General features: G+C 37.2%; 1 protein-coding gene across 6 annotated transcripts in view; it reads left to right on the top strand.

Moving 5' to 3' along the window:
• LOC132113067 (collagen alpha-1(XII) chain-like) overlaps positions 1-24,588 on the top strand; it is a 171,910-nt gene extending 147,322 nt beyond the window's left edge. For 4 of the 6 annotated variants that reach the window (XM_059520875.1, XM_059520878.1, XM_059520874.1 and 1 more), the window contains 26 exons: positions 1-85; positions 954-1,106; positions 1,192-1,266; positions 1,635-1,774; positions 1,860-1,983; positions 2,084-2,227; positions 2,889-3,053; positions 3,148-3,186; positions 3,303-3,441; positions 4,742-4,884; positions 5,183-5,292; positions 12,533-12,691; positions 12,981-13,058; positions 14,115-14,201; positions 14,640-14,693; positions 14,877-14,972; positions 15,884-15,937; positions 16,463-16,516; positions 16,730-16,783; positions 16,998-17,069; positions 17,252-17,287; positions 17,478-17,544; positions 17,648-17,830; positions 18,142-18,219; positions 21,973-22,143; positions 23,816-24,588. The exon at positions 1-85 is cut by the window's left edge and continues 32 nt beyond it. In XM_059520875.1, coding sequence (XP_059376858.1) covers positions 1-85; positions 954-1,106; positions 1,192-1,266; positions 1,635-1,774; positions 1,860-1,983; positions 2,084-2,227; positions 2,889-3,053; positions 3,148-3,186; positions 3,303-3,441; positions 4,742-4,884; positions 5,183-5,292; positions 12,533-12,691; positions 12,981-13,058; positions 14,115-14,201; positions 14,640-14,693; positions 14,877-14,972; positions 15,884-15,937; positions 16,463-16,516; positions 16,730-16,783; positions 16,998-17,069; positions 17,252-17,287; positions 17,478-17,544; positions 17,648-17,830; positions 18,142-18,219; positions 21,973-22,143; positions 23,816-23,958 — 2,703 coding nt within the window. In that variant the 3' untranslated portion in view covers positions 23,959-24,588. Of the gene's footprint in view, positions 86-953; positions 1,107-1,191; positions 1,267-1,634; positions 1,775-1,859; positions 1,984-2,083; positions 2,228-2,888; positions 3,054-3,147; positions 3,187-3,302; positions 3,442-4,741; positions 4,885-5,182; positions 5,293-12,532; positions 12,692-12,980; positions 13,059-14,114; positions 14,202-14,639; positions 14,694-14,876; positions 14,973-15,883; positions 15,938-16,462; positions 16,517-16,729; positions 16,784-16,997; positions 17,070-17,251; positions 17,288-17,477; positions 17,545-17,647; positions 17,831-18,141; positions 18,220-21,972; positions 22,144-22,937 lie in introns of all 6 variants that reach the window. The other 2 variants (XM_059520876.1, XM_059520877.1) reach the window with 2 other exon arrangements.
• The last annotated feature ends 716 nt before the right edge of the window (positions 24,589-25,304 follow it).

The raw sequence follows: 25,304 nt of genomic DNA, 5'->3' as shown, positions 1-25,304 counted from the left end.
AACGTCGGCTATGACTCCTTCTGCATCAGATGGACGCCTCACCGAGCCGCCACCTCTTACAGACTCAAACTTAATCCCTTCAATCGTACGTTAATATAATATGAAGAGACACAAATTAAACAAATTCTGCATTTTATTCATGTTCCCCTTTCAAGTCCTATACATATTTAGGCTTTAATTTCAGGATTTATACATTTGATTTGCATTTTTTTTTTATTCATTATGCTTATATGATGCGTTATGCATAAATAAAACAGGTCAGATTTCTGTAATAGTACTAATAAATTGAATGTGTTTAAATAAACAATAACCAGGTTTATATATTTATTATCAATAAATCCAGTAAGTTTCAGTCTCATACATTAACTGAATATTGTTGTTCCATAGCTAGTGGTAATTTATCCATGTTCATACTTTTTAATCAAATAAAAGTATTTTTTTTCTTCAAAATGAATAGATTTATGCATATTCTAAACGATTAGATTTTTTTGTCATTTTATTTATAATTGGTATCCTGTCATAGTTCTTGTTAATATCTTGAATTAGAAATTTAAAATATGTTTTGTTTTCATTTTAATTGTTCTATTGTTCTATCATTGTAATGTTTGTTATTGATTATTTTATTGATTATTTTATTTTAATATGTCTTATAAGTTTTGTTTATTTCTTTTTTTATGGTATTAGTTTTAATTTGACTTAATGCTAATACATTTATTTAGATTTTGATTATAATAAAATCAAATAGTAAATAGTTAATAAATACATTGTGCACAGATTTGTTTTATATTTTAATTCATTATTTAATAAAATAATTTAACATCACATTACACTATTTTTTTTAAAGTTAGTTTAGTTTGTAATATTTAGAAATTCTAATGCAAGGAAATTTTAATGCAATTGAAATACATACATATTAATCTTTGTATAAGCTTACACTTCTCTTTTATCATTAGCGGCTAACCGTGGGGCTCAGGAGGTCACTATCACTGCCGCTGAGAGCCAGTACTGTTTTGACGGGCTGACGCCAGATGCACTGTACAACGCCACAGTCTACACACAGACCCCTAACCAGGAGGGCCCCGGAGTCAGTGTCAAAGAGCGCACACGTAAGTCACCACGCATTTAGAAGAATTCAGTCCCACAGCTCTGATCACAGTTTTACTGTGTGCTTTTTTTTTGTCTGTTCTGTAGTGGTGAAGCCCACCGTAGCCCCAACACCACCTCCAACTCCTCCACCACCACCCACCATCCCTTCTGCACTCGAGGGTAAAGACACAAGAGCATTCACGTTATCAAAATGCTTTTTACATTTTACTACCTTACCAACTATTAGTAAGCAAAATAAGAAGTTAATTGAGGCAAAGTCATTTTGGTTTGTTAATAGTGAGAATTAGACCTTAATATACTGTATAGTGTGGTTGCTTTGCTTCTTCCAAACAATGCAATCCTCTGAAACTTTCATTATACTGTGTAAATAGTCACAGTAGAGCTGAATGGAATTTTATGTCTAGTGAACAAACACCTTTTAATGCATAAGCTACTGAAATTTCAGAAACAAAAAGAGCATTTGACAGAGATGATATGGTGCACTACTATACCTGCATTGCTCATTACACTTTGTTTTGTAATGCCAGTGTGCAAAGGAGCCAAGGCTGACCTGGTGTTCCTGATCGACGGCTCGTGGAGTATTGGAGATGAGAGCTTCATTAAAGTCCGTCAGTTTGTCTTCAGCATGATCGGAGCGTTTGATGTCATCAGCCGTGATGGGATGCAGGTAACAGACCTGTCTGTAGTCATGTGATTGATCTGCCTGACTGTGCGGTGATTCATTTGCTCTTTTTTCCCATTCTGTGAAACAGGTGTCTTTTGTGCAGTACAGCGATGAAGCTAAAACAGAGTTCAAACTGAACACCTACCACGACAAGGGGATGGTGCTGTCCGCCCTTCAGATGGTCAGATACAGAGGAGGAAACACCAAAACGGGTTTGTAAAACATTGTTTCATGTTCCCTACCTAAATGTGTCAAAAGAAGACACAAAATGGCTATGAAATTATGATGTTTGAATGCATGTGATTGCTTTAGGTGTTGCGCTGAAGCATATCGGAGAGAAAGTGTTCACATCAGACAGTGGTATGAGGAGAAACGTTCCCAAGGTTCTGGTCGTAGTAACTGACGGACGTTCTCAAGATGAAGTGAAGAAGAGTGCTACTAAACTACAGCATGCAGGTAACACTGAGAGCAAGCATCACACTTTCACTTTGCTTGAAATGTGATGTGTGTTGTTTACTGGACAGGCTATCTGCAGAGTTTTTCAAAGAAAGTTGAAAACTTTTTAAGACCTGCACAAATAAAGTTAATACCATATGCCCATTTAGAGCAAACATACAAACATACAATCGAAAAATAAATGATGCATGGGTTTATTTTATTTGATTAAATAGCACAAACAGTGCACCTGCAAGTCTAAAATATGCAAAACATGTTTAACTCGGACATTAAGGTCTATTGTTGTTTGTATTGTTATGTATATTTTAGCACATAAACCAATTTGCGAGGCTGTAGAAAGCAAACAGTGTCACATTTTTACGTTGAAACATGAAATGCCCACATTTATTCAATGTCATAAATAATCTTATTAGACTGTATTGCTATTCCTATTTTTTGTTATTGGAAATATATAAGACTTTGCATGGCCTTAAATTCGGTTGAACTGAACTTAAGACATTTGAAGGACTTTTTAGTGTAAATAACATAAATAGCTTCATTTTCTTGTTAATTTTGGGTAAAATATAATCTGGATGAGTTCTTGACAGGCGATATATCTCAAATTACTTCAGACAAGTCACTCTACATGCTCCTCAAAGCCTCAGTGTTGTCTTTTCCACAGGCTACAGTGTGTTTGTGGTGGGTGTCGCAGACGTAGACACCGCTGAACTGAGGAATATTGGAAGCAAGCCCAGCGAGAGACACGTCTTCATTGTTGATGATTTTGACGCGTTTACTAAGATCCAAGACAACCTCATTACGTTCATCTGTGAAACGGCAACATCCAGTAGGACGTCATACTTTGTAGTCTGCATTGCATTTTTCGCTTTATCGCTAACATCAAAGACAAGAGTCAAACTCTTTCCTGTTTTCTTTTACAGCTTGTCCTTTGATTTACCTTGACGGATTCACATCCCCAGGTCAGAGCTTGACTGAAGTCCATACCCGAAGACTTTCTATCATCATAGTCTTGTTTTCCTCTGTCATAACACACTGTTATGCATCTCTTGATTAATGTTTTGCTGAAAACTTACAGGCTTCAGGATGCTGGAAGCCTTTAACATCACTGACAAGACGTTTGCTGGCATGAACGGCGTCTCCATGGAACCTGGCTCTTTCAACAGTTACATTGCATACAGACTCCATAAGGATGCATTCATTTCCCAGCCCACAAAGTAGGTTGAAGTGCAGTGCATGTGTTTTGCATGTTTTCTGAGCTGCTCCCCTACAGACTGTAATGGCAGGCAAGTGATCACAATTATTTGAATTGTCTTCAGAGCGCGTGCAGTCTCTAAAGTCTCTTTAAGGAGCATTTCTTGTTTGTTGTAGCAGCTTGTGTGAATGGGGTGTCAGATATTGCAGAAATTTCCAGTGTGAACTCATATAAACCTTCTCCTTATTGACCTTTTCAAAAAGCGGAATACTTTTGAGAAGTTAATTATATATTTTAAAGAGTTTTATTTGGCCTGACGAAAGTGCAAAAGGGAAGTCCAAGCAAAAACCAATGCCAACTGGTGCTTTGGTGGTAGAAATTAATCTCATAAAAAATATATTTTTGCTATTCATAGTTGTTGCAACAGTATATTAAACCTCTTTTTCTTTTTATCAAAGATCAGTACATTGTCGTGAACAACAGCATTAAAAGTCAGGGTTATTATTTTTGACTAAAACTTTTATCAATTGAAATAAAGTTCAAATATGATCAAATCTAATTATAAAAGTAAAAAATTACTTTTTTTCTAACTAAATAGTAATATTAATAAAACAAAAGCACACAACACAACTAAAATTAAAATGTTAAATTCAATGAAAATGTTGAATTATGTTCATTCAAAATAGACTTAAATTATAATAGTAATAAATAATAATACTAAAATAACACTGCAGAGAGTTAATTTATGCATTATTAAGTCATTAATTACATTATGTGTATAACTGTACCTTTATTACTCATTTGTAGTATTATTTGCACAAAAGTAGTGCAAATCATTACTGAATGACTAATTATTGCATAATAATCTCATAAGTCTTCCAATGTTGCTTTTCTCAAATATTTTGTAGTGAATGCCTGTACACTCTTAGATCAAGAAAGGCACCTCAAATTGAGCCGACTGAAGATCTGGTCTGAAGGTCTCTGGCCAAAGCATGCTTGATTAATTTAATTATAATGATTTGTATTTGTGCGTGGGCAAGCAGCTGTTCAAATGGAAACATTTTGAGCACCAGAGGAGGGAAAATACTTCAATATGTTGCCATTACTCAAGGCTGCAAGTCTTCACTTCATGAAGCTGTTCTGTACTTTTGGATTTATGTTTGGTTTCTGTATAGATCTGTATGAAGCTTTTAATTATTCCAATGAATCCCATCATGTGTGGGTGATATTTTGCATTATGACATGATTTTATGAACATCAAGTCTGTGGGCTGCCTGATGAAGTCCTTTGCTTTGATAAATGAGCTGTGTTTTTCTTTGAAGGGAAATCCATCCAGATGGTCTTTCTCCCTCATACACTCTGATTCTCCTCTTCCGTCTCCTCCCCGACACCGGCAAGGATGCGTTTGATTTATGGCAGATATCAGATAAGAACAACAACCCAGAGGTCGGGCTCACCATTGACCGTAAGTGCCATTTTAATCTTCCATGTGTTGTGTGTGTTTGTGTGTGCGTGCAGTAAACCTTGTGGTGTCTGCTACAGCTTGTTTAGAAACCGAAACCCTCTAAATGGATTCCAGATTTCAAGCTTGCAGTGATTTATAGCAGTAATTATTCTGAAATGCACAATCAGCCCTTTTAGAGCATCAAGCTCAAATTTGAATGGAAATCCTTTATTTTGTTGTTGTTGTTGTTTTTTTTTTTTTGTCATTTTGATATGACGGTCAACACAAAGCCATGTGTAAGTGTGTGTTTTGTTCTCAGCCTCCAGTAGAATCATCTCATTCTACAATAAAGATTCCAGAGGTGAAATTCAGAAAGTCTCCTTTGATAACGACCAAGTGAAGAAGGTTTTCCACGGCAGTTTCCACAAGGTAGAATGATTTTCTTACTTTGGTTGACTACTTGGGCATTCCATAGAGGAACCTTAAAGAATCAAAGAAAAGTTATTAAAAGAACCATTTTAAAGATTTTTAAATGTAAAAAACCCTTTTCCACTATAAATATCCTTTTGTCCAATGAAAAGGTTCCATGGATGTTAAAAGTTCTTAACGGAACCATCAGCCAATAAAGAACGAATGACGAGTTAAATTCATAAAACTGCAAAAATAGCTTGAAGACCTGAACCATTTCCTTTAGATGAGGTGGCAGATGTATGTATTGCAATCTTAACCAGATGGATGATGGGTTAGAACTTGGAGTATCATTTTGGAAATACTGCCAGATAAAACATACTGAGAAAGGAATTGGATTTCTTTAGATCAATATTAGTCCCTGCAAAGTACTAAAGTTTGTTGGGTACAGCATAATGATTTTGGAAGAGATGGCTTGTGCTCTAACTCTTGGCTGATAATTTCAAAATGTGTTTCCAACCAAAGACATGGTTTTACTTCTTGGAGTTCAATGAAAGATTAGCCATTGTTGGTTTCGCCTTTGGCTTTAAATTGAGATGTTTAACGGCCCATATGGTGCACGCAGAGCTTTCGCCCATACACCCAAAGGCCATCATTCTAGCTGTAGGTTTGTGCAAGAGTGATGTGGTGATGTGGTTTGTGAGAGCTGGAAACATCAATCATTGCTATTGAACATGCTGTAAAAGAGGACGTTAATGATGTTGTTTTTTAATAAAGGGTATTTCTTTCTCAGAGGTTTTTCGAAGCCCAGTGCACACGCAGAGTCTGTTAAAGCTAAACATGTCATCATTTTGTCATGTTTGTCCCGATTGACCACTGGCATAGTTTAATTGCTAATGTTAAAAACGCCAGACAACAAGGAGACTGTAATTTATGCTTGCTGGGATTTGCCAGTTTTGGTCTAGTAAGTGCATGCTGGCAAATCAGATTTCAAGATGTGCTAATTTTACAACCACACATGATACATTTTTCCAGTCTGTGTGGGAAATTTGAAAGTTTGAGCAATTGGGGTGAATCTCAGGAAGACCACCAGAAAGTCAAAGAAAAATAATTATAATGCTTGAAGAAAATGAAGCCTATTTTCACCCAATTTTCATTACTGTAATACTAAAAAAGTATTTATTATTTAAATTGTAAAAATCATTGTAGTATTTCTGGTTCAAAATTAAATTTGTATTTTAATGTAAAAAAAATACTATATTATAGTAATGCACTATAACTGGAATCATTGGTATTAATAAAAACAACAACAACAACAACAAAACATTTAGAATGTATTTTGATTGTCTTCTTGAGATTCACCCATTGACATCATTACAGTGGCTTTAATCACAAAGTGATGTCATATAGTCTGGAATGTGACTGCGGGCCCATTTGTGGTCCAGGGTTCTATTGGTTCATCACTGTTGCCTACTGTATGTTTAGTAACCACTGGCATTGATGGAGACGTGAACACAGAACAGCAATTCTGCGCTAAGGTGGTGATTAGCTGATCACCTTGGTTACAAGATTATAGACTGGTTACATGAAAAGGAAATCTTTTAGGTAAAACAAACCCATCATTCTTTGGAGAGTTAGAAAGTTGTTTACAGTGAAAGACTTCTCTTTCTTCCTTCTCAGGTTTGTTTGTCCTTACTAAAAGCAAGCATCACTATAACAGTAGCTCATACTTTGGGTTAGGGATCTGAACCAACTCTAACCATAAATATTAAATCTCACTGCTTACCTCACCATTTGCACTACAGACTTGAATGATACTTCAAATGATGTGGTTTATTTCTTTATAAGTAAGTGCACTTATCGTGCAATTATTGATGAAAAACTCCCATGAGGAACATGAGACCAGTGTTGGGTATAGTTACTTTGGAAAGTAGTTAGTTAGGTTACAACGTTACCATCAATTAAAAGTAATCAGTTATGATACAGCGTTACCTATTCATAAAAGTAACGCGTTAGAGTACTCATGCGTTACCAAAAATTAAAAGCCGTTTGCAGCGGCTCACACATGACAGACACAGCCCCCGGCCCCTTTAAATGCACCTAGAAGTCGTGACTCCCGACAATGAATAACGTCAGTCATCCGACTAAATTAACACTCCAGGATAACAATAACAGGAAAGACAGTCAGCAATAGGCTATTCCACATGGCGTTTTATTTATTTATTATCACAGAACATATTATTTATTAAAATTCGCACATACCCAGCCCGGGTAGGCTACTGTATATTATGAGCACCACAAGATAACTCCTGATTTTTCTTTAACTTTAAATAATGCAGTTATCAAAGTACAAGTATGCTTACTTGTAAACACAACCTTAAACAGGCTTGCCGATTTAAATCCATTTAGAAATGATGAACAACCAGCCAGCCAACGATCTAACAGAAATTAACAGCTGCCTGTCAAACAAAAATGATAACAAACCGAATTAAATCCTTCACTGCCACACAGGCAAATGACAAATCGCTTAATAGCCGAACTAATTATTATTAAAGTGTCACTCACAGTCACAAGCCTAAATTCGCTTTAACACAGTCCATAAACCAAACGCTGTCCTCTCTGCCATCTTGCCGGGAGTTTGAAAAAAAACCCCACACACACACACAGGGTCAGGCGCAGGGCACAGTCGTATCACAGCCATTGACTTTACGACCACAGAGCTTCGGCTCCGCTGATACATCCGCAGGTGGCACAGTAAGACCTAGGTCTACTGTCTGACAAAAAGCAGGCTGCAGTCGGGATTTTCCTTTCCTTAAAGGATCACTTCACCCATTTACATTTAGCTTTGTATTGTTAGAAACCCAGTCATATATTATAATGATCATGGATTTTTCCTTTGTTTTTCCCTGAGATGGGAGAAATAAGGATTTAAGTGTTTTACTTCCTGCTTATTATGACGTAAAAATCGTCATTTTGCGTCATAATAAGCAGGAAGTCAAAATTCATTGAAAAGTGTAGAGACTACAGAGACTAGCTTATTATTATTCCAGGGGGTGGGACCCACTCACCCTACAGGCCTATTACAGATCAGTGGGTGGGACTAAACTTACAGAAACGAAAATGAAAATCCGCCATCTTGTTTGGAAGCTATGTAGCTAAGCTAACAAGCGCTTATGGAGTCAGATTTACGAGAATGGCTGGAGGAACAACTCATGATACGGAAGAAGAGGATTTTCAAAGTCTGTTGCTCGAAACAGATGTTCGTGGCTATCTATACGAGCCACAATATAGCGCAGAGCAGCTGAGGCTGATGGAGGAACAGGAGGCGGCGGCTGCAGCCGAGGCCGGAGACCTGCCTGTCGCGTCCGAGGAGCCCGGGCGTGCTCGAGCTGGTGCGGACTGGTGGTGGCTGTGCTCTCGTTGTTCTCGGATTACTTTTTTAAAAAAAATAACGAAGTTACTGATTACTTACGCACGAAACTAACGCGTTAAGTTACACATTTCAGGAAAAAAGTAATTAGAGTACTCTAACGCGTTACTTTGTAACGCGTTACCCACAACACTGCATGAGACCAGAATGTCAGAGACTTGGGAGAGGGCTCTATTGGTTTGGGTCAGTAAGCAACACTTTAGCAACCACGCTAGCAAAAGCCTTGCATCAATGTGGAGAATTTTACATGGGGAATTTCATTGAGTGAAACTAATGAAATCTGTCAGGGTCACTGGAGCGTCAACAAAAATAATATTTCTTAAAGAAATTGAAGCGTATTTGATACCTTGTTCAGCTTGAATTTTATTGACCAGAATCTGCAAAGAAACGACTGCCAATTCAGATAAACACACATGGCCTGATGGATTTGTAGTTGATCATTTTTTAATAGTTAATACAAGCATTATAATTTGGATTAACAAATGAGTGTCGATAAAAGTGTGAACACTGTGCCAGTTTAATGCTTCACAAGAGTGCCTAGAGTGCCTAGGGAAAAGAAAACAGCTATTAAATGGATTCTGTGGTCAGCCACGCAATACCACACAGAACACTGGCCCTTTCTTCATGTCATTTCCTTTCTTTTATAAAATCTTTGAAAAAATTATGAATTCAGTAGCTAAAATCAATCAATGAATAAAAGCTTTCAGAGTTAGATTTAAAGGTCATGTCATGTGAATGGTTTGGAAGCGCTGTTCACATGAAGCTTGTGTGAGACTAGGGATAGTTCACCCAAAAATGAAAGTTCTGTCATTAATTACTCGCACTCATGCCGTTCCAAACCCATAAAACCTTCATGTTTGGACACAAATGAAGATAATTTGGTGAATTCCGAAAGCTTTCAGACCCTCCCATAAACAGCAAGGGTTCTACCATGATCAAGGTCTAGAAACGTAGCAAGAACTTTATTAAAATAATCCATGTGACATCGGGGTTCAACTTTAATTTTACGAAGCTACGAGAATACTTTTTTTATGTGCAAAGACAAAAAAAATAGTTACTTTATTCAACAATTCTCCTCTGCTTCTTCCTGGCACCATTTTGGAGAGTATCCATGGAACGTAAACAACATATCCAAGACAACACAGAAATGTTGTTTCCATTCAGATTAAAGCGTAAACAACGTAGGCAAGGTATCCGCATGGTGCTGCTGACACAGAACAGCTTAACTTGTTTACGTTCAGTGGATACTCTCCAAAATGGTGCCAGGGTGATGTGGAGACAAGTTGGTGAATAAAGTCATTATTTTTGTTTTCTTTGTGCACAAAAAGTATTCTCGTAACTTGGTAAAATTACGGTTGAACCACTGATGTCACATGGGATTATTTTATTTTATTTTATTTTTTTTCCCTAATATTTAGCCATTGACTATAGCCATTCAACATTAAAGTTTGATTGAGAGCTATCAATTTTAACATATGTTAGACTTCTAAAAATAACAACTCCTAATTTAAGTGAACTTTTAAAAATCTTCATATAAATCCAATATAATAAACATCAGATTTAGCTACCTGTGCCCTTCAGCAAGTAGGAAATATACAGAAATTAAATTAGCAAACACTAAATTCTAAATTAAATATAGATGAATCCTTAAAGCTACAAAGGTTATTGATTTCCCCTTTTTTTCTTTTGTTCTTTGATTAACACATTATAGCAGCAGGGTTATAAGGTTATTTAGCTTCTATTACTTTAAGAGCTGCTGCTGCTTAATGTGACGCGGATCTGGCACACATTCTCGTACATTCGCACTTTAATATGAAATGATACAGGCTACAGCACACAAAGCCATATTTGTGCATGCACTGAATAGCACATGTTTTAAGCACAGTATAATGGCTGACAGGACAGGAAAACTAGTTTTTACTGACATATGGTGTGACAACATCTCATCTGACCACAGTTTACTGTGGATCTATTGAAACTCCCTCGTCACCTGTATCATTTCCATGCTTGTTTGACTAGTGCCTGGTGCTGTGGCGCAGTTAAAGTGTGCATCTGAAAAGTCTCTTGTTTGATGTGGTCATAAAGATGTTCCGTATAACAGACAGCATCAGCAGTTGTGAGTAGGGTTGGCCAGTTTATAGTTGCACCCCTGCGTAACATATTTTTAACACCATTAAGCTGGAAAAATTAATTGCCTGTGTTAACACGCTAATTTTGACAGCCTTAATTGTAAGTCATTTTAAAATCTATTGTTCACTTAGGTTTTTCTTTATTGGCACAAAAATTCTCTGATTACTTTGTTAATCGTCAGAATAATTGAGTGATTTCCCGATACTCTATATTTTTTACTAAAATGATCATTAGTGAGAGCCCTAAAAAATGCATAACTGTTGCTTTTGATCATGCTCCCATCCTTCACCTGAATATTGTCCACTTCCTGTCACTGCCACATCAGTTCCTGTCTTGTCTTTTCATGTTACCATTTATTTAAGCCATGTGTTTCCACTACCTTTTGTAAAATTTTGCCAGTTTCACTGCCTTACTAAGCGTTCTTCAATGCCATTGCTATTGTTTATTGTTATGACCATTGATTTTGTTCTCCTGACCGTTTCTTGATTACTGTTTTGGATTTGTCTGCAACTGGATTGCTTTCTCCATATTTTGACTCAAGCCAGTGACCTGACTTGAGCTGTGATTGTTATTTGTACTTGGATCACAGATCATTGAATAAAGACCTGCATATGGAATCCACTAGATTAGAACTACCTCTTCTTTACAATAGCACACACAAATACTGGCTAGATTTGAAAAATACATTACAAATAATATATTTTATAAATAATGCCTAAAAAGTCTGACAGGACAGAGGGGAAGACTAGAGCAGAGCAAAATGAAACCACATGGTGGGCATATTCACACACCCACAGTAGCCAGAATGGGAGGATTCGAGAAAGTGTGAAGTACACAAAACAATCAAAAACAATCAGAAGCATTATTCTATGGCCCTGTCTGTTATGATGCTTAACCCTCTCTGCATACTCTTTCTGAATTGATAACTATTGCATTCCCAGCCTCCTATGAGCATTTGAACACACTATTTGGATAAGCTTCTAAAGCTTTCCACCTAAAGCCAGAACTTCAGAGCCCTTCTCCTTGTGGGAAACCAAATGCTGGTTGCCAAAGATGTTGACGGTATTGTGGCAAGAAATATGACCTTGCCTTTGGAGTGCTGATCTAAAAAGTATGCATATCAGATGTATGAGCTGGTCAGACTATTTGACTGAAAAAGTAAATACTCAAGTTGGGGGAACGAGTGCATTAGACGGTCAGCCGCAGAATGACATAATAGCAACATGTGGTGACACTACATAAAGAAACGTTGTATTCCCTCTAAAAAAAGGATGGAAAAACCATTTTGGTGGTTGCATCCTCATGTAGTGTCTCATGGTGAATGCAAAGGGGAAATTACAGTTGGTAAACCAGTTAATATTATCTGCTGACATGAAGATTTGTATATGTGTTCGGCAACTAGAATGTCTTTACATAATGAACTAATTAAACTCATAGTTGTCCATCAACTGTTATTGGAAGAATTGAGAGCATAACTCCAAACATAGTTTACAGGCCATAGGGTTAACTTTCTCAGGGATCATGGGAAAGGTTTCTTAAAGGATGGTTTTCATATATTTTTGTCAATCGGGCAGTGTTGTGAATCCCTTTCATGAAGATTTATGAAGCAAGCCAAGATGTCCAGAGCACTGAGTAATAATTTAACTGATGCTTGGATTGCACCGCTGAGGTATTCGCTCTAATGCCTTTTTAATTTTGCAGCTTCACATTTCTGTTTCACCGAAAAATGTCAAACTCAACATTGACTGCCAAGAGGTGGCTGAGAAAGAGATCAAAGAGGCCAACAACATATCCACAGATGGCTATGAAGTCCTTGGAAAAATGGCAAAGTCTGGCGGTTCAAGGAAGCAGTCAGCCACAGTAAGTACAGGCTGCTCATTCCCTTCAATACACCAAAGATCTGAACACACACTAAGTGATTAATCCAAGGAATCTACCCTGCCGTTCCCTTTGTCCCCTCATACTCAATCAAGTGCATGTCCTCCCACCAATTCATGCCTGAACAAATTCGATTCTGTCTGTTTTGCTCTTCAAAACACCATTGGGTGCATTTGGGCAGGTTTTTATAATTTTTTTTTATTTTCGAGTCCCAAGCTCAATGCAAGCCATCTGTAACATCCGTTTGTGTTCCCATTTTTCTCTCCCTCAGTTCCAGCTCCAGATGTTTGATATTGTCTGCAGTTTGGGCTGGACAAGTCGAGACAAATGTTGTGATATTCCAGCAATGGTAAGCAGGGATTGTGTATGGATTGTCATCTTACAGGGTGGGTTTTTGTCTACTGTTTGGTCAGTACGCTGAAGGCTTAACCCCTGCTGAGAAAAAGTCATTGAGTTTTGCAGACTTCAAAAGATGCTTGTAATCAGAGAAGGGACACTCTCCAGCCCCTAAATACAGCTGTCAAGCTTTTGAGCAATTCCCAGTTGTGTTTCGATGTCACTTCCTTTTTCACGGAGATTGCCCTTTTCCTTAATGTGTCTTTAGGGGGTCCCTTTGTAACAATATGTTACAGTTCACAGGTTCATTTCCTTAAATAACTTAACAGATGTTTCAGATTAATTTAGTGACAAGGAAGCATAAATGGAAGCATAACATCATGTCAGACTATGTATTGTCTGAATAAAATATTAACAAAGTATTTATTCAAATGTCAAAAAGTTAATTTTATCAACAATTGACCATAATTAAATTTGACTTTAATAATAGTCATGATACTATGCTGGACTAAACATAAAAAAAACAAAAACAGCTGGACTAAACATTAAAAAATGACAAATACATACACTTCTAGTAAATTTCACAAAGAAATGACAAGTAACACTAATCTTCATGGTTTTTCGGTCTTCCATGAAACACGTGGACATTAGTTTACCTTTAGCATTTGTCTTCACAGGAATGAAAGGGCTTAGCCAAACCTTTTTATTAGAAGGGAGTGTGCACATACTTTTGGCCATAGAGAGTAGCTAAAGGGCAGGTAGATAATAATGGTAACACACATGACACTGGAATAATGCAATGGAAATTCATTTAACAACAAAAGAAGAAACATGAAAGCCATCAAATGTGAGCCTGGTTTTTTACATTTACCAGTATTTTACTATAAAATGTTGTAATAATGGCACAGTATTACAGTAAAGCAACTAACCTTTTATCAGTTAACATGTTTAAACATCAAAATTACATCATCATGCCAGCTGTCTTTACTATTGCAGTTCTTTTCCTTTTATAAATCTGTTTAGTCTTTAACATTTTCAGAAGGTTTGATTTATATCTCCATTTCTGTAGAGAGATGAAGCCAAATGTCCCGCTCTTCCTCACTCCTGCACATGTGCTCAGGACAGCGTTGGTCCTCCAGGCCCTGCGGGCCCTCAGGTAAGATCATTAGAGTCCCATGACATTTCCTCTGTCTCTTAAGTCATCGTGCTACATCGCTGCAAATCTCACTCCTCATGACGAGGACAACAGGGTCCAGAGTTCAGGGACAGTGGGATATTTTCCCCAGTGCTGTAATTTCAGTCCTGCTCTTTACATTAAGCACAGGACTATGATTATGGGGGCTCTTCTCTCCACAACATTATGTATGGATCGAACATCTGGGATTAGCGATGGTTAACAGCACAGCATGAGCTAATGACTAGTGACTTACTCATGGGCTTAAGGGAGAATGCGCTTAAAGGTCAGAAAGCAGAAGTGAAGACTATCTGGGACATGTGAACTTGGAAAGACCAATCTCTTTAGAGCCATTTGACAGTTTGTCTTATAAAATAATGAATCCTCTAAAATTCTTGTCTTTGTTCTTTGTGTTTCCAGGGCAGCCCTGGTACAAAAGGCCCACGAGGTGAGAGGGGAGAGTCTGGCCCCACGGTAAGCTCATCTTCCTCCGTCTCTAGCTTATAAATGACCTGCTGATGAATGCCAAATGGTCAGATAGAGAAGTAGATGTTGAACAGGTTCCTTCATCGAGAAACCTTATCTCTCAGCGCTTCTTTCTAAAGTGCTGAAACTGAATAATTTACCAGGACTTAAACCCATTCATTGCTATTGCAGGGCTCAATGGGACCACAAGGGGAGCAGGGCCAACCAGGACAAATGGGACCACCAGGCCCACAGGGCCCTAATGGACTGTCTATTCCTGGCGAACCAGTAAGTAAAGCACAAAACTATGTCCATTGCCATTTTTCAACACATAATTAGTCATTATTGAGGCCTTTCTTAAGCCCAAAATACTGAAATAAATTTGAACCATCAAAAATGGTTTTAGTTAACTGGAATTGAGCTGAAATAGAATAAAATACAAATACAAGGTTAAACTCACAATTTTAAAACATAATTGGAAATTTGAAATTAAAATTAGAACTGATAAAGAATCTTTAAGTACTAAAATTCTAAAAATGAAAACCATGTATCACAAAAAGCATACCAAAATGATTACAATACAAATATTAAAATAAAAGCTAATTCAAGCAAATATTAATAAATGCTATATAAGTATGTAAACGATACTAAAATAACAATATTTTGAAAAACAGGAAATGCTTCTCGTTAAAAATAAAATGTATTCCATCCTATAAATATTAAGTATTCCGTCATAATAAATATTATATGATTTTTTAAAATGTAAAAATCCACAGGTTTCTACAAATATGCTGGTATTTTATTTACTGATTTGAATGTCAAATTAACACACCCAAAGGGGACGGGGGAGAGATTTCATGTTTTTAAAACTAGCCATATGTTACTATTTTTATGTTATTTTATATTTCTCTTTTTTTTGCTTTTAAACAAGTTATGGGACACCGGTTTCTACTCAATTCATGGAAAGTGTCTTCTATTTCACTTTCCTGGGACATTAAACTCCTGGACCTGTCTGGCTACAGTACTGTATAGCGCGGGTGTAATTTATGACTAAAAGCTTCAGGCCCATTTGTTTAATGGAGCCAGTGCTCAGTCGCCCCCTCACCCCTCATGCACAAACAGCTGAGATGTAAATTCCATTAAATGTCATGTAACAGAGGAATCGGTGTAAAAGTTTGCTTCTTTTCTTCCATTTTCAGGGGCGGCCTGGACCTAAGGGAGACCCCGGTGACCCAGGTTCACCTGGACAGCGGGTAAGTGCTTTTTTGTTTGAGCAGTTTTTAAGTACTTTTAAATTGTGTTGTAATGGATTCTGGAAGGTTTCTGCAGTGTGGGATTTAGAAGATTTAATATGTTTATGAGATAAATGGCTTTATGATTACATTCATGCTTAAAAAACAATCATCAAACACAACTCACATCCTCTTAAAGCACACAGCTTTTTAGCAGAATGATTGCTAACACCTTCATCATAACGTCATTATATTTCTGACTTCCAAAAGAAATACACAGTCAGAAACACAAATGCCTGTACTTATTGCTGTACAGGATGGAGGCCCTTTTACTTTGCAAGAAGTTTATTTGAACGTATTCATATAGTTTAGTACAACCTTCCTTCTCTTCCATGGAAAGGTTTAGTTTAGTCATATCCTGACTATGTTTAAAAGTGCTAATGTTTAATCCACGAACAGCTAAATGGTTGTTTGATACAAAAACCCATATTTTGAAACAACCACCGTTGTGACCAGTGACATTAACTATTTTTCCTTTCTTCCAAGGGCTCTATTGGCGCTCCAGGTCCACTCGGCCCTGTTGGACCTTCTGGAGCAAGGGTTAGTGCACCTTGAACTGGTTTAAAAGTGCATGTTTCCAGTTTTAGCTTTTGCTATATTAATTGTATTTTCTGTGTTGTTATACCAGTTCAGTGGGTTGTGTTGGGCCCATCTCAAGGGCGTCTTTAAACTTTCTCCATATTGAACGAATCTTTGCTAATGCTATTAGTTGTGCATCTTGTTCAGTTCATGATGGCATATGTTTTTGTTTAGGGTCCACCTGGAAATGAAGGCCCGTCTGGACCAAGAGGTCCATCGGGAGCAATGGTATGTAATGTGCAAGCTTTTGAGTATCTGATGAGTGTGAGACTGTCATGTCAGCTAAAGTATTGGCAGTACAGCACATGCATCACATTTCCTGTTATTCCATAATAATGTCCAAGCAAACAAACAAACCCAAACATTAACTGCACAAGGCTACCTTGCTGCTGGTTTTCTGTTAATTATTGTAAATGATGCTTAATGAGATGAATATTTAAAGGGACCACCAGGATCACCTGGAATGCCGGGAATGTCAGGAAAACCAGGAAAACCTGGAGACACTGGCCCCCCGGTATGTAAATTCGACTCATTTTAAATATCATAGGTTCTAAAGACATTTATAGAAATTAATACATGTACAAATTTCAATAGCAAATAAATATATGTGCCATTTAGCCTAATCAAACCTATGGTCACTAGCTATAGGTGATTTGAGTGATTTCTGACTCATCATTTCTCATTGGTCAATCACAGGGATCTGTTGGCATGAAAGGAGAGAAGGGTGGAAGGGTATGTGTCCCTTTCATACAATTTTCATACAGTTTGCATTGAACACCCAGAATAACCTAGCAAACACTTACAATAACTTAGCAACTACCTTGCAATGCACTAGTAACCATTATGAACCAGAACATTGCTGCTGAAAAATCATTTTGCATGATAAAGAACAATCTAGAATATTATGTTTTCTGTTTTCCAGGGAGATACTGCATCACAGAATATGATGCGCTCTGTAGCAAGACAAGTCTGCGAACAACTAGTCAGCAGTAAGGCACTTCAGAATAATGACAGAAAATAACAGACCATTTCAGCCACTGCTGCATCAAGTTTTGTTCATGTTAAAATAGAAAATGTTTCATTTGCTTGTAGGACAAATGAGCAGAATCGACATGATGCTGAACCAGATACCAAGTAACTACAGGAGTAATAGTCCCGGTCCTTCTGGACCTCCAGGCCCGCCTGGCAACCAGGGACCCCATGGAGAGCCAGGTCAGCCAGGACCCAACGGGTTCCCAGGAAATCCAGGTTTACCTGGGTCTCCAGGAGAAAGAGGTATGCAGTTACCTCACATAGGAAGAAGTCTTGTTAAAGATGGCAAAATAAGGCATCTTTATGTGTCATAGTCATAGAGATGTGAGGGTGGGCTCAAATACCTTGAATTTATTTGTGTATTTATAGGTTTATTTTTATTTTTTCTAACTAAGATTTGCCTTAAAAACTGAAACGAATGTTTGATGCACATGATTGTAATAGATTCCATTTCCCCCCAAATTCATCCTCATGTATATACTTAGTGTTTGGCATTACTGGCAATCAGACACATATGGTTTGCTTTTTTAATGCATTTACCCTTAATATCCTAGGATCGCCCGGAGAGAAGGGTGATAGAGGAAGTCCAGGCATTGGCACTCAAGGACAGAGAGGATTACCTGGACCTCCTGGTATGTCTTCATGCAACCTAACGCCACCTCAGCTTAACCAGTCCATTTCACTGCTAATTATAGCTAGAGTTTGTACACACACTTGCCTTTTCAAGGCTTCCAGCCACAGTCTATCCAAAACCTCCTGATTAATGGAACCAATTCTAATTATCGTTAACATTTATTTAGCAACTGTGATTTCTATGTTGTTATTCCATATCACAATGTTTCTCATTCTGGGACTATTTAGGCATGATAGATGAACATTAGCGCAAAATGATGAATCATTAAGACATGAATGGCCTGTTACACAACTGCTGCCATTAGTTTTTCCGAACGATCACGAACAGCTTTTCCCCTTGGATTGTTTAGATAGGTTGGCTCCAGCGTGTGCTAACTTCTCTTCAAATCATGTTGTGACAGTTGGTATTAAGGGAACCTTAAGAGTGATTTGAGAGTAATATTCAGACAAATCATTTTTTCAGATATAAATATATTAAGGGTGTTTTCCTCTCTTGTGCTGTTTATGTATGCTTTTAGCCTTTCCAAAGAATTCCAAAGGATCGAGATCCAGGGGCTGGATTTATAAAAATCTGAAGTTTTCGGTCACATTTTAGTTTGGGGTTCAATTCTCACTATTAACTATTAATAGTAAGCTGGTTGTTAAGTGTAGGCATGGGGTAAGGGTTTTAACATTAATATGTGCTTCATAAGTACTAATAAACAGCCAATATGCTAGTAATATGCATTCCACATAAGCAAACAGTTAATAGTGAGAATTGGTCCCCAAACTAAAGTGTTAGCGAAGTTTCATACGATTGTAAGTTTGTAAGAAAGTGCAATTCTCAAAAACAATTATTGGAAGTTTTGAAATATTTATGTAAATTTTTATTCTGAAAACAAAATCAACCTTTTAAGCAATATCTGATTGTACGAGACTCACTGATCAATTCAATGAAAAACACCGTAAAGGCTGTCTCATCTTAAATTACCTTGATAATCTTACTAACTGTGAACAATGTTTTCATCTCGTCTGGTTTGATGGGATTTTAGCACTTGTGTTTTATTTTTTTAAGGTGCCTGGGTATTAGAAATAGCTATTTTTAATTAATTTGCACTCTGTCTTTTTTTGTGCACACAATTAGAGTGCAGAAAATTATGTTATTCTAAAATTAAATAAAAATGCAAGGTACCCATTTGACTAATATTGTAGATGTTATTTAATTCTGAATTCAGCTAATAGTCACGTCTTGTAAATACATGACCAATCATTGTCTACATCATCCATCCATCACTAGCATCACTTCAGAAAAATCATGCAAAACCTTTTTAATTGTAAGAAGTATTATATGTAGCTAGCATTATGTTGTAATGCTTAATTACAGCAGTTAATATCAAAATATAGGAGGCTATCTTTACTTCAATAAGTTATGATTTTTAAGATTTTTTTTTCAAGAATTTGAAATCTTCAGTTTTGTCTTAATCTTAAGAAAAAATACAAAAACAAATAAATATATTCTTAAGAAATATATTTTGGAATACCAAATAATCCAAACTTTTTTTCCCCCTTAAGTAAGAAAAATATGAAGCAAATAGAAGTATGTTCATGAAAGATTACATTCCATTATCAGTGGAACATCTGTCTTCTTCAGATGACGTGGATGGAAAACTGCATTACACGCAGCAGATCCACTCTCAGGGCAATCAGCACTCTTATTTCCTGCTGGCTGTACCTCAACAGTCAACAGTCAACAGTCAAAATTATCTTACTGTTCAGTTCAAATTTGAAATGATCAAGAGTCTTTAACAGGACAGATATATGAAATCAGAAGCAGGCACATTCTTTTATGGTTACAATTCCTAGGTTCCACTGTGTTATCGTGCCACATCTTTCTTGTGCAATTTGTTGCTGTTCAAGTCAAGTCACATTTAATCATATAGCGCTTTATACAAAGCAGCTTCACTCACTATAAAAATGTTGCAAATGTTAACAAAACTCAATAATTATGAAACAACTTGAATTTCATAGTCTCGTTGTTCAGTTTAATTTAGTTCATATATATTGATAGTGTTATATATTCATATATATAGTGTTGTGATGTTCATATATATAAAATTTATTCAGTTCAAGTTTATTGTTTTTGCTTGTTTTTCTAGTTTTCTAGTTCTATTCACTCAAATTGATAATATTTCTGGGTAACACTTTAATACAGGGACCAATTCTCACTGCTAACTAGTTGCTTATTAGTATGCCTATTATTAATGCTTATAATGCACATAGGGCCCTGTCATACATCTAGTTAGTTTTAGCCCGACGCAGTTCTCATATTCCCATCCTGTGCCACGTTGTTTAAATAGCAAATCCATTTGTGCGCTCTTGGGTGTGCTGGTCTGAAAATGAGGTGTGTTCAGGCGCATTTCTGGCCTACATGTCATAATGTATAGTCATCGTGTTTATCAGAATTAGGGTACCTATTTGCTCACACACGCGTTCTGTCTTTGCGCTTGCCAATTCTGTGGTGTAAATAGCAAGTCCGTTATGGCACGAGCGCAACTGGCTCTTAAAAGGAATGGAAGATGAGACTCTGATTGGTTTATTTCATGTTACGCCCAAAAACATGCTCATTAAGAGAATAGGGACAACCCATTTATATCCATCTTTTAACTAGCAAAAGTGGATTCGGACACGCCCTACTCAATAACTAAACTTAACAACTACCGTACTAACTTATAAGCAGCAAATTAGGAGTTTATTGTGTCACAAGTTGTAGTTAATGGTTTGTTGATAGAGAGAATTAAATTAAACTTAAATTAAATTTATGCATTTAGCAGGCGCTTTTATCCAAACGACTTACAGTGCATTCAGGCTATCAATTTTTACCTATTGAACAACAGAAAAAGAATTGAACCTTAAAATGAAGTGTGACCTATTTCTGAATATTCATAAATATGTAAACCCCTTGCCTGTTTAGGGCCAATGCAGAAGTTGTCACAGAAGTTATAACAGTAATTATCTGCACCCATTCCTCCTGATACATGAAAACCTGGAAACAATTCTGTTTTCAGTAAACAAGGCACTTCCATTATCATAAGAAGCAAAGCTGGCCAAAGTGGTAGTTTCCATGCTGAGCCCTAATCACAAGGCCCCAAGTAATCCAGTTATTATTGTAGAGAATTTGTACAGACATGTTTCACGTTCTGAGCGCAGTCTCTCCTGATTCATTCATCCCAGTGCCACACAAAGGGTCTGAATAAAGTATTGGCCCCATGGTAACTACAACAACACTCAGTTCAACAAACAAAATTTTGCACTTTTTCCAGGGGATGCATTCAATTACTATCCAGTCTGCTAATGTAAAACCATGCATTTCCAGGAGCTAGAAAACTATAAAGAAGTGGAAACATCTCCCTGGTGCAAGCAATGCCAAGACCTCTTTGTAAATGAAATACACAGCGATCATATACGTACAGTAGGAGGAAGCTTGTGGTGACTCACTGTTTGCAGTTTGACTTGTGTTTGCTGCGGAGGCTTTATTGGCAACACATGTGCTGACTTCAGAGTGCACGAGAGCGAGAGTCAAGGGACAGCATTCCAGTTTGGTTTATACCGTCTAGACAGAAAAAGGTTGGGGAGGCAGATTTACCCCTTCTCCCTTTTAATTAAGCAGTCAAAGTATTTAAATTACAGTGCTCAAAATCAATTTCCCCATCTGCATCAAGTGTAAACCAAGAGGCAAAGTAAAGGACACTTTCTTACACCTCCTGTCTTTCCAGGGCCACCGGGGCAGTCTCAGGTAGGACCCCCTGGTCCCTCAGGCTCAGCGGGGCCCCGAGGCCCACCAGGGCGGCAGGGTGGACCCGGAGTCAGAGGACCACCTGGACCTCCAGGATATTGTGACTCCTCTCAGTGTGCAGGTATCCCTTACAATGGACAGGGTTACCCAGGTAAGCACAGTACGGTTGAGTGATTGTCTTGAACTCTGTCTCAAAACCTAGTGAGCTGTCTTGTTGAGTTGTGTTGAGCTTCTAAAGGAAACGGAACTCTCAAATAATTTGAAAACAACAAATAGCATTGATTCCAATGGAATTTGATGTTAACATGTTGCTAAGCTAACAACACAAAAATTGGGTAATACAGTGAACATTACTAGGTGTGACCCCGAATAGTCCACGATTCGATGCTTAGATTCGAGAAGCCTGATTCAACTACCAATCTCACAGTCAAATATTCGCAGAGCTGTTATGATCATGCCATTTTGGCTATATCATGGTACTCAATGTCTAATTTCACATAGAATAGCATAAAGCTTTGTTCTCACTTATAGAATTCAATGGAAATGTATTTTCTTACTACACAAACCTGAAAACTTAAATGTGTACTGAAATCCCTCGTTACAAATAGACAAAACACCATTGATATTTAATGTAATACAATATCACAGATGACAAAAAAGACACAAAATTAGATCAGTTAACCTAAAAATGCTTTGATGTGATGAAGTGAGAACTTGACAAATCAAGATCATTTAGTAAAGGCAGCATAATGCTGTCTAGCTAGACAGCTCAGCGGGGTTTGGAACAGAGCTCTAGAGTAAGCAGCTAATCATATGATTTCTGTCTCTTTGCTTAACAATACAGCTAATCGATGAATAATTGCATGTTTATAGTTTTGTTTTACACTTTTGACGGTAGTGGTTTTGCCACTGAGATGAACTAACACAATCTTTAACCCATTTCAGGTTTTGCGTAGTTTGCTATCTAGACTGCCTGATCCCTTGCACATCCCGCGTCAGCGAGATTAGCACTCGCTCCGAGCTAACAAGGATAACCACCATGGATATGATTGCTGAATGCTGGCCAACTCTTAAAAAAAAAAAAAAAAACCCAATCAAACCAAAGAAAGGACTGGAGTGCCACTAACACCAGCTGTGCGCTACTATATCATACTGGAGCCAGTGATGGTTATATACCCGTGGCCCGTTTGCATCTAGAGCAGCAAGAAAGAGCTTCGTTTTGCTGAGAACGCATGTGAAACTACTAACAATGAGCGTTTATGTTAACAGTGTTCAACAGTGGTAGCTCTTTATGAGGGTGAAATGACTGTAAATAAACTAATTGTGCCTTGTAAATGTTAATAGATGACACAGTGGGCTAAAGTTAACAGGTTAACAGAAGTGATCAAGCTTGCTCCTGATAACTTGCTTCTTGCTGACGTTTCATTTTCATTTGTGGTTTTCATCTTTGATGATATATGTAAAATGAAAGTGTGTGCTATTAGCATATGTAACCATGAAGTTTTAGGTATATTTGCAGAGTGCTACGGTTTCCTGTCATTGTTTGATATTGTGATTTCTATACTTATATGATCCCTCACAGCAAGTTTTCACAAATGCATTCTTTTTATACACGTATGTTAGATTAGTGATAGTTTAAGGGGGGGAAATCGAACACAAGGTTGTGGACAACCGCCATATGGGTTTAGTTTTTGGTTAGTATAGGACTTTTTGTATTACTTTTAAAAATATATATATTATTAACACTATGTATGAATGAATAGTTGAAATGACATGCTGGAACACAAAAGCACATGCTCAGCTGGCCAAATAATATTTCCAAGCAGGCCCCTACCAGCCAGAACCTGACACCTACGTAGTGCCCATTCCAGCCCAGCCGTCGGAAGATATCCAGACACCAGGTTTACGAAACCAGCGTGGAAAAAGATCGCTATCAAGAAAGGAAGCTAAAAGAATAGAATCATAGAGTGAAAGAGTATCTTCAGTACTGTCAAAAACTGCATTTAAGTCCAGATCAAGCCTTGTTCACATGCACATTTAGCACAGTCGAGTGGAGAGGCTCTACTTTTTCTCGTAAGAAACCTGTGTGCTTGCCGACGGTTCTACAGTGTGTCTTTGCTTGTAACATAACTGCACTTTGTATTTGTAACAAACTCCTGTTCAGTACTATGTCCTATAACACTACAAACTGATTCCTTGCACATTTGTGTGTAAACGTGCTTGCTGCAGTGCAATGTGCTGTTGTCGTCATTCTTTCTCTCTTAAGGAAAATGGCAAACGGTTACCTTAATTCTTAGACCTGGCTTTTGTTTTGTTATTTTAAACCAAATATTTATCTGTTGTATACCAACTCACACCAAAAGAAGAATTGCATGCCTGTGTTGTATATTTAGTAAGGACGTTTACAATCAGAATATAGTTGTTTTTTCCCCCAATGATAACAGTTGAAATGCAGTTGGAATTTGTTGCAAGTCTATTGACATAGAATAATTTTTTTCATGTCTGATTTGCACATTGTGAATTCCACAGCCTTATGTTCTTATTTATTTCTGAATCAGAAGAGGCATTTTTCAATAAAACTACTGAAAATGTTTAATTGCTGTGTCATTTGTTCACTCATTAGTACACTGCATTGTAGTCCCTAAATTCGGGAAGCAGAATTGTGAACTGAATCCGAATTAAATTCTAAGAAATGCACTCAAACGTCAAAAGTCTATCTTTTAATAATCCAGTTCATTTCTTTTTATGAAAAACCCATAGCCATGAACATAATCATAGTCAAATGGACAATAACATGTTCTGATTCACAAAAATGATCAATATTTATGCCCAAGATCAGAAGTTCTGATTCTCAGTGTAACTGAAAAAAAGGGTTAAATCAAGTACGAAAGCTCTTCAAGGTAACAGCTGCATGTTACCACTTACAGTGACCTCTATACAGTGGTGGAACTTTTAATTCCAAAGTAAACAAAAATGTGGAGGCGATCAGATGTTCTTGAAAAGGCCAGACGATCATTAAGGTTTGTTCTGCTACATTGGAACTGTACAAGTAATCATTGTAAGAAATCACCATTTGCACTCTGAGATTTATTTGACACATTAAAGGCAAACAGTCATTATTTGATATCTGATAGGAGGATATTTCGAGAAGGTTCTCCTCAAACATACTTCTGAACTGCTCATCTGTTTCACTGGATATCAAGACTTTTCGAACAATGGAACATCAAGTAGATTTGAATAAATGAAAAGAGGGGGCATGCTGCCAAATGTCTGGAATGCTGGATTACATAACCCCCTATTACTGATATGATA

This window comes from Carassius carassius, chromosome 32 (assembly GCF_963082965.1).
Source record: "Carassius carassius chromosome 32, fCarCar2.1, whole genome shotgun sequence".
Lineage (NCBI taxonomy): Eukaryota > Metazoa > Chordata > Actinopteri > Cypriniformes > Cyprinidae > Carassius > Carassius carassius.
The sequence above is the reverse complement of the archived record's forward strand: the minus strand, read 5'-3'. Positions and strand labels throughout refer to the sequence as shown.